General features: G+C 30.5%; 1 protein-coding gene across 2 annotated transcripts; it reads left to right on the top strand.

Annotated features, from left to right (window-relative positions):
* Positions 1-10,979: 10,979 nt before the first annotated feature.
* Positions 10,980-15,022, top strand: LOC137827780 (GATA transcription factor 8). 2 transcript variants are annotated; one of them, XM_068634097.1, is made up of 3 exons: positions 10,980-11,338; positions 12,650-12,923; positions 13,813-15,022. In XM_068634097.1, exons 2-3 carry the CDS (start codon positions 12,672-12,674, stop codon positions 14,623-14,625), a joined length of 1,065 nt encoding a protein of 354 aa, XP_068490198.1. In that variant the 5' UTR covers positions 10,980-11,338; positions 12,650-12,671; the 3' UTR covers positions 14,626-15,022. The 2 variants fall into 2 exon arrangements, with proteins under 2 accessions (XP_068490198.1, XP_068490197.1); XM_068634096.1 differs by having other exon boundaries at positions 11,221-11,913.
* Positions 15,023-15,995: the final 973 nt, after the last annotated feature.

Genomic DNA, 15,995 nt, shown 5'->3' with positions numbered 1-15,995 from the left:
AAGGTTTAATTTTTGTGTGTGCATAAATAACAGTAAAAACTCAAATATTAGAAATAATATATTGTGAAATGAATATTTCATTATTAAGAAAAGCATGAGTGAGTTACATTTTTCATAAAAATAAAACTAAGATTAATAAAAAATAGGTTATATTTTTTCTTCTAAAAGAAAACATAACATATGATAAATGATAGAAATAACAAAATTAATATTTTATTATTGAAAAGACTAAAGAAATAAATAAAAATATAAAAATTATTTAAATTATCTTCTCCTATGTATCTCTAAAAATATTTGGAGTAACTCGGGACCCGCACTTTTAATCCTCCACCACTGCTTCTCTTAATATTATTAAAAAGTTGACTTTGTGGCCTGATATTTTAATTGATTCGGGAAATCAGCAACTATGAATCATTTTGCACATTATAACTAAGTTGTCGTTTTTTTTATCAAATAAAATAATTTGCTTTTTCTCTCAATCTGATTATTAATTTTTATTTTCTCTATTAAGTAGCGTACCTAAAGTTTATACCTTTGATTTCAGTGTATTTGTGGGCTTAATGTTGAATAAATATATAGTAAAAACATATAGTTGGCTAGGGTTAATAAAATGTACATAGTAAAATATAAATTTAGAGGTGACAACAAATGATTGTCCACTTGGATAAAAAATTAATTGAGATAGAAGGGGCTAAAAATAAATGAAAAGAGGGAAGAATGTGTTTTGGGATCCAAACCCTGGTTCTGAAATACTAAGCATATATGATTCAAGTTCAATCATTTAACATTAAATTAATAATAAATTACCTATAGTCAACATAAACTTAGAATCCTGCTCTTTCACCTTCTTCCTTGCTTCTCCATTGTCGAGTTTATTTAAGTTTACAGCTCACTGCATTCTGCTAATGAGCTGCACACCCTGAATGGATCAGACATTCTTATTATCTTCTGTTTTTTTATTGTAACCTATCACCTTCCAAACCTCTCATTTAACCACACCTCTATTATTGTTACACGAAATCAAGCATTTTTTTCACATTTCAAACATATTAAATATACTCTCACTTTCATCATAATGTTGTCTTAAAGTTTCAAATTTTTTTTAATTGTTCTATCCAATTCGAGGTAGGTCAGAATCTGGATGAGCTCCTAATGATGGTCTTCATTCAAACTTTAGTGATTCGATATTCTGAAAATGAGTGACTCCTCCTGCGATGACATTCTGACGCTCAAGACAATAAGAACACAAAATTATAATGAGTATGATAGAATATGAGTTAAAAGTACTCTCTCTTGTGTATTAGATGATATGAGAAATTGTAACCTAGTCTTAGAACCTCTCCAAGTGACTTAAAATAAATGTGTAAAAGATAAATCTCTCTTATTATTGTTCTTTTTGATATTTATTGATCATATTCTACATAATGTAGTCTGATTCTACTTTTATTGAGTCATTAAAATGATTAAGTTTAATTAATAAAGAATGACACGATTCTGATTTTCTGTTCAAAACGACAGTCTACCTATGTATTTATCTGATAAAACATCCTAATATTTAATTAATCAGTGGGTACTTAAAATTAATGTCTTTTTTCAAAATATGTATTTTATATATAATGGTATTGGACCAACTTCTTCTCAGTATATGTAGTAAATTCAGTGACGCAAAATTGATAATGATATTAATAGTTGAATGATTTCATTCGATACGTTGTATGCTAGGTAACATTAAATATAAGGATTAATGCGAAAATGGTGCCGTAATCCAAAATTAAGGACTGATTTGTGGGGTAGGCACTGTAAGGGGCATGACCCACAAAAGTCCCTGAGAGATCACATTTTGTCCCAGACCATGTTTAGGTACGGCACTAGCACATGTGGGCCCCACCGCCACATGATGCATCCAAACCAAACACTTTAAAAACTGTAACAACAGAAAATATCCTAATACTCTTTCATTTTGCTTCTCAACTAAAAATGTAAAAGAAAATGAAATAACAAGATGGATGGTTACAGGTTGCTTTGACGGGAAAAAGTCAGCATGCACAGGTGGCGAGACCTGATTGGGTAGGGTGGAGCGAAGTGACGAATGAGAAGAAGTGATGGCAAGGTCACGTGAGGGAAGTCCCACGTCACGTGGCGTTGCTGGAATTGAGTGGGTGGGGTCCACGTTAACTGGGTTAGTCCATATTCGCCACGTTGATGAACGTGTGGACCGAACTTTCGAACATGCAACGCGGGACCCACCCAGCATGGGAGGTAACATGCCAACATAACATTGGCAAGGTTAATTAAGGTAAAACAAAGGTAAGGTACACTTGTTAGTCTTTTTTTGTTACTTATTCCCTAATTTTCTCCTTCACCTCTCTTCATATCCCACATCATTCCACTTTTACATGCTATTTTTTTTTACTATTTCACAAAATATACAAGTATTTCTAGTTCTATACATGCAAAAAAAAATTATATAATAAATTAATATTAGTCCCTCTAAACATTGATTTATTTAATTACTCTGGTGTTTCTTATGTTAGCATATACGAGAAAGTTAATCATTTAAACACATTCTATACTTTATTATAGAATCAAAGATCACGATCGTGTACGTGTACCTGTAACCATGAACGATCCATATGTTGATAGTTTATGTCAGTAACTTTGTGTTTTTTTTTTTGGCAAAGACAATAACAATGTTTAATTTTAGGACTTTGCAAACTGTTCGTACCTTGTTACTAGCTATTAATTTAAATTATATATATTCCAACTTAATTAGTAATTTATCCACTTAAAAATTCAATAAATGTTCATGAGTTATTTTTTGTTTTACAGTGATAATAATAAGGTTTGAATATGTGAACTTGTGCTATATTCAGACGCTCTACTTAATATTGCACTGAGTTAAATAGTAGTTAGTGCAGATATAAAATGAAAATTATTCGTGATTAACATTATTTAATAATTTAATCAAAAAACTAAACGATTGAATTATGCTATAAACACGAGATAAACTAAAAATTATAATTAATTATAACAGTTAAATATCTTAATTTTGACGGTGGCTGGTCGTAAAAGTAAATTACAATTTCTAGTTAAATCTTCTTCCAGTGGTAAGTCTTCAATTTCAGAAGAGACCATTTAAGAAATATTTTTTTTCTCAATTATCATCCCCCAACACATGTTCTACTTGGAAGGGTGCATACCTCATGCACAGATAGTTTATTGAAAAAGGAAAAAAGTTGTTAAACTTTAACTAAATTAATTATTGGTATTCTTTGTTGATGTTTATTTGTTATAATTATTATGTAGGATAAAATGCGATCATATTAATACTAATATTTTCTGTCTAGGGATATTAATTTGCCATTGAATCTTTGTTTATACATCATGCATGCTTGCACAATAAGGATACAAACCCATGTGCCATTCTCAAAGGAAAAAAAAAAGTACAAGAGCATTTTGCTCACTGTACCGACACACCCAGAATTAATAATTAAGGAAGCAACTTGATTAACCATCTTATCTAATTATATTTATATCACAGGGAACACATTAGCGTGAATCTATAGTCTAATTAATTGCCAGTGGTGAATTTATTTCGAAAACAAAAGTTTTATTATTGAAGTTTTTAGTGGAATTATATTTTCTAAAATAAATACGCGTTCTAAAAGGCATATATAAGTCATTAAGCATATGTTTTGAAGACTTGGGCGTTCAATCACGTCGTTCATTTAAATCCGTTACATTCGCATTTAGTTAAGGAAGTGACTTTAATAAGTGATTTTTTTGCAACTTAGTGAGAAAAGCGTCGGTGCGCAACTTCACTTTCATACTCTTCCTATTCTTGAAGGTATATTTATGTTGTCTAGTTTGTGGATAGTCTTCTTTTAAAAAAGACCATTCACAACCAATTTTCTTTCTTAAGTAAAACATTTATCACACGTTAATTCTTAGTCTCACTTTTTATAAATTTCATTACATTTTATTAAAGAGGAAAATACTAAGGGTAATTTAAAATGAAGAAACTAAAAATATAATTAATTCTTGCATTTACTTTTGTTCGCCATGGTTACCCGTTAGTTGAATTATTAAAAGAATAAAAGTTGCGTGATATAAAAGGAGGAAAAAGAAAGTTAAAAAAAATAATAAAATAAGAAAGTTGCTTATGTTAATTGCTAAATGAACTGTGTTTGGCATGTGAAGTCAAAAAGTATAAAACAGTTGTATAACGTATAAGCGCGTTGAAATGTATGAAAAGAAACAAAATAGAATTTCTTTCTTTCTCTCCCTCTCTCTGGCTTCAACTAAATTTTTGTTTTTTACTTTCCATTTGATCCAATAGCTTCCAAATCTTAACATGAGGCCAACCATTATTAGTTCACAAAATTGAAAACGCTGTCATAATTTTAATAGTTAATTCAAAAACTAACAATCTTATAGTTTCATGTAAAAGTGGGCTTGTATTAGAACATCTAATAAGAACACAAAAAATTGTTAGGGCAAAACGGTCAAATCCTAAGGAAGTTAAGGAAAGGTAGGGTTCTTTCCATAAATAGCGTGTTAGGCACTTAGGCTATTCCAGAGTTAATTTATAGATTTAGAAATCTACAGTGTAGTGATTCATACGTTGAATTGTAGCATTCTTACCTAATAAAATAAAACCTCAGTTGTTTTTTCAACAAACTTTGAAGGCTGCGAATTTTGGGATGATTAATTGGTACTAAGCCTAACACTTAGATTCATTGAAAATGTATCTGGGTTCGAACCAATAATAATAGTTGCCATTTTTTATTTTCTTTCTAATGAAGAAGAAGAATAAGTCTTTTAGAAGAAAGGGATTCAAAGAGTGGAACCCAAGTTAGTTAAAGAAGTAAAGGGTGAATGGAGTTAGTAGCAGTGCAGCAGTGCAGCACCACACACACTGTCTCCCTTTGTCCCCTTTCAACAGATTTTGAAGGGTGAGTATTCTTGAAGGAATTGATTCAAAGAGTGTAACTCAAGGTAGTTAAGAAAATATGAGAGATAAAAGAAGAACAAGAAGATGGATAGATTTTGAGACCAGATGAACCCATCATTTCCATTTGACCCAGAGCATCAGACACTTCAGTTGTGCAGTCACTTTTGTCAACCTTTTTCCTTTTCATTTCTATATACAAAATGTGTTGCTTCATTTTAGAGGACTACCTTTTCTAATTTTAAGAATCAAGAACAATAAGTTAAATACTCAGTCAATAATTTTTTTTTCTCTTCAATTTTACTAAATTTGTAAGAGGTTTAGGGTTCATGAACCTACACAAAGGTCAATGTAACTGGCATAGTTAAAGTTTTAAACTGCAGTCCCCAATAAAAAAAAAGAGTATAGTTTTAGGCACATGAGATAGTCAAACAAAAACAAGGAGTAATGTATGACAAAAAAAAAAGAATGAGATTTGACTGTGAAAATGAAAAATGTTCTTGAGATTGTGGGTTGAAATAACACAGCATGAGTTTGGTCATTCCAAATAAGCATAAGTTTTGATTGGACATGGAAATAATTTTCTTATCGAGTTGGTTAATTCGGTTCCAACTCTTCTTTTGGGTGCGCACTTTCAACCTTTCTTGAGTTGCATGTGACCAAATATAATATGTTTATATATTTTATTTAAAATCAACTTTTTTTCTGCCCACTGAATTTTAAATCCTGGATGAAGGTGATATATCTTATACCATCAAACATTTTTTTTAAGTAACATAAAAGGACTGTTAAATAAAGGGTTAAATTAAATATTTTTTTTCATATTTATATATGTGAACTATAATATTGAAGTATTTCATAATTTATCGTAAATATCATATTATTAAATTAAAAATTCGTTTTTTTCATATAAAAAAATACGAATTATTTTAATAATTTTATTATTATAAATAATAAGAAAAGTCCTAAGTTTTGACTAAAAACAAAAACTAATTTATAAAAAAAATTAACCTTAAATAAACGTTAAAATATTTTAATTTGGATTTAGGCTGGTAATGTAATGTTTGAGAACTTATCTTTTCATACATTTTACACGGTTGGTTAATTAAAGTATAATTTTGTAATTTTTAATGACTTAGTAGAGCTTGTCGGTACAAGAAAATTATGAAATAAAAATTAAATTTAGAAAAAATAATAATTAGTTATTATAATAATTAAAATAGAGACTATTTTAGATACTAAAAGGTTTTGGTTTCTAAATTAGTTTTTACTATTATTAAATAGTTTCTAAATTAGTTTTTACTATTATTAAATAGTTTCTAAATTAGTATTTAATTAGCAACTAAGATTTTTCTACCAAATTTAGAATCTAAAATATTGGTAGTTAAAACTTTGGTAGCATTAGATATCAGTTTATAAACTATTTAACAATAATAGAAACTAATTTAAAAATAAAATAAAAATTTAATTTTTGAAATGATCTTTAATTTAGTCACTATAGTAATTAATTATTTTTTTCTCTAAATTTCTATTTTTTAATTTTTTTAATTTTTTCTCTAAATTTCTATTTTATAATTTTCTTAATTTTTTCTCTAAATTTCTATTTTATAATTTTCTTGTAATGAGTGATGATATATAAACTATATTTTCACATAATTTAGAGTGTAATTTTTACAGTGTCAACTGATAACTTTTATAAAAAATAATGAACTTACTAATATAATTTTTTAAAACTACATTGTAAAATATTTTTACATGGTCGACATATAAATTATTTCTTATGTTTTAGAGTTTACTTTTATGCATTAACAATATAAAATATTTTACATCGCCATCCACAAAAAGAGTAACTCATAAAAGATGTTTTTTTTTATATAGGTAACAAAACTAATTAATACATTCACTTTATTATTGGTGTGTTGAAAATAGACCATCATAGTTAGGGTGGGTTAAGGATCTTCATTAGCCTCTTTAAGAAAGTAGGTTAACCGGCACGAATTTTTTTTATTTTTTTAAACATATATAAAGAAAGTATATTTAATCATGTAATTTTTTAAGTTTTTTTAATTAATTAACTGATATTTATAATAAATAAATATAAGAACTAATACTTCTACATATGAAATTACTTAATTACAATTAATAATTAAAAATTAGTTTATATATATATATTATTTAAATTATAATATTATTGAATATTTATGTCGTTCTGCTTTCTCGTGTATAATTTTCAATTTAAATGAATAAAAACAGTAGTTCACCTCCAAATGACCGACAAACCATTCACCTTTATCTTTAGTTTGTTTTATAAATTTTGAAAAGTTTATACATAACCCAATCACAATTTTAATAAACTATCTTATTTTTTTATATATATAAGTAACCTGCTTTCAATATAATATACTTTTCCAAAAATAATAAACTATATTAATAATTTAATTTATACTCATTAAGTTATACAAATAGAAACTAAACTATTATCAAACCATTAATTAATATATGAAAATATTGATACTATTATACAACTTTTTCTAACTAATTTTTAATTATATATATATAGAAAAGCTTGTGTTGTTTTCGTTAATATGTCTCTACCATGAGTAATTAAGTAAAATGATGGAATTGCGTAATGTGAGATGATATTTAAATTTAAGATTATTAATCATTCAACATCAATTAAAGCCAGATTGTTTTACTTAAAATTAATTACAGTTAAAAAGTCTATTATAAACTGTCGAATATCACATCTTACACCTACCATTTTGATTGAATATTTTTTCAAAAGAATATAAAATAAAAACATTTGCTAAATTTAAATAAGTCATTATTTATCAATCATATTTTATTTTGTACATTTAATGTACAAAAAAATAGTATCGGATCATGAATTTCAGTAAAATTCCACAGTATATATATTATTTATTATCAATTTAAATTATTACAGTATACATTACAAATTAAAGGTAGATATGGAATTTATTATTACGGGATAAGTCTAGTTTTCTCGCCTATAACATATGAAAAATATATTTAAATTATCTCTTAATATGATAAATTTTCCGACTGTCCATAAATTTCAGTTACACATCCTAACTATTTCATAATAAAAGAGGTAGATAGTTTACACTGATGACTTATATAAAGTTATCACAACCAAAATTTAACCATTATACTCTTATATATTATATATTTTTTAAAATTTTAACATACTTAATATCTGTAATTAAATTATTTTAAATTATTCTTCCATATTTTTATATATATTTTTTATATGATGGCAGATGATTATTGTTGTTTGAGGTGTTAACGTAACTAAGTTGTATAGTGATGCGGAATTTTTTTTATATAAAAAAATAATTTTTAAATGAAAATGAAAAAATTATTTGGTATTCAACACACTAAAAGTAACTTGCTAAAAAAAAAGGGCAGTATTTAGTGGAATTTTATAATTAGTATTTCAAATCTCTAATTTTTTAAAAATTATTTATGCATAAGCTGAAGTCAATGTACCTATTCTTACATTAGGATTGAAGATTAACTCACTTAAAGTGAGAGAGACATATTAACTAATTAACCACGTGCTTAGCATTGTTCACACACATTTTTCTCCATAATATTTTGGGCACGGATACATATATAATATTTTAATTAAAAATTATGGTTCCTTAGGGTTTGATTTCGTTTATGTTGTGGTCAAAAAAAGCTCACAGAGGAAAAATATTGCATTACTTGTGAAGGGTGTTACTTCATATAATTCTAATGTATTGTTTAGTAAATTATCATGTCAAAGTATTTTTAATAAATTGTTCATTACTCATTACATTGCGAGTGAGTGTTTTCGGTATAAAGTTTGGTTTGGTGATTAAACCAAATTAATTGTTTAAATTTAGTTAAACTAAAATATTTTGTCTAATGAGAAAGTTTTAATGTTTTTTTCTATGAGTGAAGTGTTTGAGTATTAACAATTGTATGTTACAATTTTTATTGCCATCATTTTGAAACAAAAGCATTAAACAGTTGTCGATTTTTTATTTATTTATTTTACAAACAAAAAATATATTTTTTATGTCTAAATGAATCAACGTGTATGTGTCACTTTAAGGGGTTTATTACTCAATCACCTGCCGCTGTAAATTCAAGTCAAAGAAGCTTTAATTTTTTTTTACGTAATGTTTTTAATTTAAATCACATGACTGCTTTTGAATTAATTAAAACTCAATGAGACATTTTACTACTAATATTTTGTTTATCTAAGAAAGGAAATAAAAATGAAAAACTGAAAAAGTTTAGATTGAAAAAAATGTTTTTTTTAAATTAATTTAATTGATATAAATAAGTAAATAAAATAAATCTGATAATATAGTACATTGCCAAAATATTATTCATTAACTAGCAAAATAATGGTTATTTAAACTTTTAAAGTGATCTTGATCAAAGTAAGCTAAGTTATCATATATGATGACAATGTTTTATTGAATGACGATACAAAACTATTTTCCATTGGACAAAATATTTTTCAAAATTAAATTATATATCTAAATAATAACAATGACCCTATAATATTATATAAAATAAGTGTTAAAATGAAAATGGTGCGTTTTAATAATTTATAAACATAAACTCATTCGGTTCTTTTTTCTTTTAATATGCAGATAACTTACAAAATAACTTTATAGGAAAAATAATTAATTTATCTTTAAAATTGTATATAAAGTTATTGAAAATTTAATTGTATCTATTTTAGTAATAGATCGAGATAAATAAATAAAAAAAATCCATGAACATTTATAGTTAGAAATAATCTCTATTAACTTAAAGAGGTCAATAAAGTTGGTATAATTCCTTTATAGAGTTTGTTTTGATATTTATACTGTGTGAAGTTGAACATTTATCAGTCTAGTTAATAAAATAAACTAATTATCAACAGCATAAAACGATGCAAACTTTGAATTATACAAATAAACAGATAAACAATTGATTTAATTTAATTAGTGTTTTTGAATTTAAATACCAGATAAACCGCCATGTTAAATAACGAATTATACACGTGTATTGCTTGTAATTATCTTATTTCATTCCTATAGAATTAGTTTTTGTAAAATATTAATAAGACACTACAAAGAAAAGAAAAGTAAAAAAAATAAATATGAATGTGATAGATATTGTTTTTCCTTTTCTTTTCTCTTTTAGAGAACTGATTTAGTGAAGTGAAAACGAATACGATGTATAGAAATAAAAGTGTAAGTAATTTTTTGTTTATATATATATATATATATATATATATATATATATATTAAAAAGGTAAAGAGCTATGAGCATTTCTTAGAATGTTTTCATTTTTTTTATAAAATGGAGTGAGTTGTAATAATAACTGTTAAATTAAACACAAGAGTGAGTAAAATGTTGTTCGAAATATAAGTTTAAAATGTTGCAAGTTGTGATATGGCAAATAAATAGAGTATAAACTATGTAAATAAAAGGTGAATAAAATGGTATAAATAATTAAAAGAATAAGTTTTGTTGTAAAAATAGAAAACGGGGCAAGAGGAACAGAAAAAGAGGGATTTCGTTAAAAAGAATTTCTAGAACTGTTTTGTTGGTTTTGAGCTGAAAACAAAGAATTTTCGATTTATGTTCAAAGTTAGGATTTCCAAACTCCCACACTTGCTGTATTCAAATTTGTCCTGCAACCAGTTTTATCGGAATTGTCTTTTTCTTTATTTTCGAAACAAGAAAAACAAATAGAAATTTCCACGAAAGCAAACTGGAATTAGAATGGTCAGAATTAAAAGAAACAAAAAAAAAAAAACTTAAGATTTGTCAATGATATGGTGGTGGCAGAGGGCCTTAGGTAAAATTCAAAGTTGGTAAAAATGGTAATTAATGGAAAACAAGGGTAATAACAATATTATATTAATTTATGTTTGGAGTGGCAACGCGTAAATATAATTAAAATAATAAATGAGGGCTATCCAAAGTTACCATATCCAGCGTGGAATACAAAAGAATCATCGGTTTCCGAACCCGTAACAAACAGTTGTACAGGTCGTAATAACACTTTCCGTGTGGTCACGCGCTTCGAGGGGCTCTTAAACTCTGACTGTTCAGCATTTTATGCTACTGCTTTACTGCAAACCTACGCAGTAATTTTTTTTTGTTTTATTTAAGAAAACAGAGACTAAACAGAAACAAACAGTGTTTGAAACAACGGCGGTTAAAAAAAGTCTGACAAAGCACAAGTCTGCATAGAGCTTCATCTTGTTCTATTTATGCAAAGGCTGCAGCTTCTTGGCTTCTCACTTTTCTCTTCCTCTCTCTCTAAAATCTGAAATCTGAAATCTGGTTGCATTGCAATTCACACAAACTGAACCCAGCAAGGAAGAAAAGGTAAGGAGGCAAAGTGTCCATTCTTGTGTTTGGTTATTGAAAATGAAAAGGCATTTACGTTTGATGTTAATTATTTTTGAAAATTTGGTTGGGGGTGGTATGGGAAATGGGGCTGGGGTAGATGGATTGAAATTGAAATGAAGATGGTTTGTGTGGGGTGGGGTGGAAGTCCGTGAATGGAGGAAAGGAGAGAGAAGGGTGGGACCCTGGTTAATCTGAGGAGAGAGATGAAGGGAAAAAAAAGAGAGAAAGAAGTCTTCAACATCACGACAGTGGAGGTAGTAAAAGACAGCTAGCAATGATGAAGGAGCCTCACCTACCAGTGCCCATCACATTCTCTTTCTCTTCCTTCTTCTTCTTCTTCTTCTTCTCCCTTCGTAACCCCCCCTTTCCATTTAAACCTTCTTCACTCTCCTCTCTCTCCTTTCAAAAACCCACCCACCCCCTACTCAAACCCTCCATCCCTCACACACTTCCTCATTCGCTCTGCTCTGGAGCTTTTCTACCTTAAAAGATTGCTCCTTTTCCTTTCAGTTTCAGCTCACACACACAAAGATACAACTTTTAACCTTCAGGTTTGCTTTCATTTCCTTCCCACCTTCTAATTTTCAACCTTACCCACCATTCTAGGAAATTCATTTTCTAGCAAAATCAACAATTGGGCTCATTGCTCTCGTTTTTCTTAAACCAAATTTCAAGAATTATAGAATCCTAATGTTTGCAACCATTACGTGGTGTACATGATTTTGTGTTTCCCTCTGGTTTATTTCATTTTTCTTTCTCTGGAGTTGAATTCTCAACTTACTTACTCTCCCTCCTTCTTAGTTGAACAAGGTTAGCTTGCTAGCCTTCTTCAACTTTACCTCAAATTTCAAAATGTTCACATTCTGTTCAATTTGGGAAAAAGAGGAATTTGAAATGAGGTTTGTTCCGTATCTTCAATCACTTCAAAGGAAAAACAACAAAAGAGAGAAAGTGAAGGTTTTTCTGGATAAAATCAAAATGCCATACTGGGCCAGGTCACTCTAACATGCGCCGCAGCACTCATCGCACTCACATGCTAAAATCTTCAATTTCGGATTTTCATTTCATCAAAATAAGTAATTAATAATAACAACGCATGCCAGTTACCTTTTCTTAACTTTTCCCACTTCTCTCTCTAATAATTCCAAAGAAAAATATTAATTTTGATTTACGCAACAATGGCTAACATGGGCCACAATCTTCCATTCAACAAAAACTGCTGTGTATTTTCTTTTTCATTTTCTCCTTTCAGACTCTAATTTTCTTTCCACTTTTGAATTTTCTCAGGGAATTTTCACCTGCCGAGAAAATGGTTGGACCTAACTTCATGGATGAGATAGACTGCGGTAGCTTCTTTGACCACATCGATGACCTTCTCGATTTTCCTGTGGAGGACGTTGACGGGGGCGCCCCTACCTTGCCCTCCGTCGCCGCCGCCGCCGCCGGGAACTGCAACTCACTTGCAAGCATCTGGCCCGCCGGCTCCGATTCATTTCCCGGTTCCGACTCGGTGTTTTCCGGCAACAGCGCTTCGGACCTCTCCGCCGAGCTCTCAGTTCCGGTTAGTTGTCAGAAAAAGCTGCTGTTTTTATCCAATTTGTTGTTTTGTTTAATTTTTTGGCGCGTTCAATGAATTCCGTGAACTGCTCTGTAATTATGTGTCATAGTCTTCCTACTATGTTGCCGTTGGATTACTTAGATTATGACATCACGGTTTCATGTACGGTTCTGATGGTCCGTTTGCCTTTGAAAGCCTGACACCACGCGTATTTGATAGCATGAAATTTTGGTTCTACTTGTGGGGAGCATTGTTTAGTGATTGTCTTCATTCCATAAATAGTTCATAATTTTTTTTGAAAAATAATGTCGTAATTTAAAGATATAATTTTTTTCAAAATATCTAGACACTTGACAGGATAATTTGTTTTTTTTTTGGTATAACCAATTTAAAATTAAAAGTTTTTGAATTTAAATTGAAGCTGGGGAGACATTATTAACTCACCATTATTGTATTGTATTTTCTAGAAAAGGCATTTTAGTTATTCAAAATGACACTTAATTGTGTCGGTGACATGTGGCACAGTACATCCCCTTACTCTCCATTATTTGAACATCATTATTGGATATCATGTGATTTTGCACGTGACAATCACATGTTGCAACAACCAAACACAAATAATTAGAAAATTTGGTCACTCACTCACTCTCTAGAGACCCATGTTTGATGATACCCTTTTGACAGTGAGCACCAAATTCTTATTCCTCATTCAATTTGAAGAGCTCAGTAATATTATTTTGTGGAATATGCCAAGATAGGGAATATGCTAAACTAGCAGAACACGCTTTTCACGAATTGTATAGTATGTAATTGTATAAAGAAAAGAAAAGATGGAGTAGATGCATTTATAAAGTTAGCCATGATTCTGATGAATGTGGTTATTGCATTGCAGTATGAAGACATTGTCCAATTGGAATGGCTGTCGAACTTTGTGGAGGATTCGTTTTGTGGGGGAAGCTTGACCATGAAGAAAGTGGATGAGCCATCGTGCACCACCACAAAGGAAGACTCAGTGCACAACCAATTCCACACATCAAGCCCAGTTTCTGTCCTTGAGAGCAGCAGTTCATGCTCCGGGGGAAAGACGGTGCCGGCGCCGCCACGCAGCCCGGAGGTTTACATCCCTGTGCCATGTGGACGTGCACGCAGCAAGCGTCCACGTCCTGCCACCTTCAATCCTCGGCCTGCCATGAACCTCATTTCACCTGCCTCCTCCTTTGTCGGGGAGAACATGCAGGCAAATGTAATTTCCTCCAAGGCCTCTTCGGACTCTGAGAATTTTGCTGAGTCTCAACTTGTAGCTAAGATGCCAAAGCAAGGGTGTGGGGAGATGAAGAAAAAAAAGAAAGTGAAGGTGACACTTGGTGCAGGTCCTGGTGATAGCAATAACCAGAATGGGTTGCAACCGGTTAGGAAATGCATGCATTGTGAAATAACCAAGACACCACAGTGGAGGGCAGGGCCAATGGGGCCGAAAACACTATGCAATGCATGTGGTGTTCGTTTCAAGTCTGGGAGGCTCTACCCGGAGTATCGCCCTGCTGCAAGCCCAACCTTTTGTCCATCTGTGCACTCCAATTCCCACAAGAAGGTGCTGGAAATGAGATGCAGAGGCATTGACAAATCTGGTTTTGCAATGAATGCAGCTGCCTCACCTGAACTCATTCCAAACACTAACAGCAGCCTTACCCTGGAGTACATGTGATGTGATATGATGTGATGTGAGGGAGGAATGATCCTTTGTTCGGAGTCTCTCTTCCATTGCTGCCCTCTAGTAGAGTCTTGTCTTATGTTATTTCTTATTGATATTTCATTTCTTTGGTTCATTGGTTTTTGTACAGGGTTGGACTCGGGAATAGGAGCAATAGATGATGATGATGATCATATTTTTAGCTGTTAGGGGAAGATTGTAATGAGAACTGCGGAAAAAAAAGGGTAGAAACATGCAAGTCAAAAAGGGTAGGGTCTTAGGTCTAGTAATTGTAGGTCCCTTAAGGTCATTTAGGAGTCGCTGTCTCGGTTGTTTTTTATTTTTCTTCGAATTCTTTTCATTTTTTCCCCTTTCTATATATATATCCCTATTTCTGGGAATTCTTTTTGCAGTTCATTTGTAGCAAAAATTTCGAGTTGAGTAAGAAACTTTTTAATTTGTAATGCTACTTTGCTTTCTTCTAACCACCAACCCCTTCTTCGCACATCCTTATCAACATCACATATGTATGTGTGTAGATGAAGTTTTCTTCTGAAAGTTGAAAGTTGGAGAGTTTCTTGATGACCACAAAGATGGTGGCATTGCCATATTGCCCATATTTTGTGCTTCCCAAAAAAAATGTTGCATAAATAGGCATTGACACCCACCTTTTTCGTTTTGCCAGTTGGTTGAGTGCAAACTATCCTTCTTCTACAAATTATAGGAGCTTTAAAATGGTGATGCCGAAGAAGTTTTGTAGTTCAGTAAAAAATACTTTTGTAGTGATTGCACATGCAAAAGTCAGCTGAAAGAAGAAAAGAAAAGAAAAAAAGCAGAAGAGACCTTTTAACTAAGGAATGGGTAGTTTAAGAAAAAAGGAAAGTGGAGAGATTAGTTATCTTTGGTTATAAATTACTTATGTTGGTAGATATCTTCAAAAACTAAAAAGATGCAGAGGGTGAAGAAATGATGATTCTTTCTGGTGGGTCGTTGGTGTTTTGAAAGGAAAGGACAATGCTTATACATAAATCTAAGTACTACTTTGAGGGTGATTCTATAGGATTTGGCAACATGTCATTATCTCTCACAACTTCACAACTAACAACAAATTAAATGATAATCTGGGTTGATGAATCATCTAAATTTCACTAGCTGATGTCATATTCTTTCAAATTCATATTTTAAGGTATGCTTAACTGCTAATTCATGAAATTAATAAAACCAACAACTTCACCCATCACTGCTCTGCCTCACTCAACCCTTCATCATATTTATATTTATATCACATCAATTTCGTCACCAACCCCTTATAGGTCTAACTGATCTATTGTAGTCAAGGTTTGTTTGAAGTTCTCTGTCAAATTTGGGTGGCTCTCACAACACTG

The sequence above is a fragment of the Phaseolus vulgaris genome, chromosome 7 (genome assembly GCF_051622355.1).
Source record: "Phaseolus vulgaris cultivar YP4 chromosome 7, ASM5162235v1, whole genome shotgun sequence".
Lineage (NCBI taxonomy): Eukaryota > Viridiplantae > Streptophyta > Magnoliopsida > Fabales > Fabaceae > Phaseolus > Phaseolus vulgaris.
Note: the sequence above shows the minus strand (reverse complement) of the source record. Positions and strands in the feature narration are given on the sequence as shown.

Excerpts from the sequence above, each read along its gene's own strand:
- LOC137827780 (XM_068634097.1), top strand. The coding sequence starts at position 12,672 with ATGGTTGGACCTAACTTCATGGATGAGATAGACTGCGGTAGCTTCTTT. Across the intron at positions 12,924-13,812 it reads CCGCCGAGCTCTCAGTTCCG|TATGAAGACATTGTCCAATT; the intron begins GTTAGTTGTCAG and ends ATTGCATTGCAG.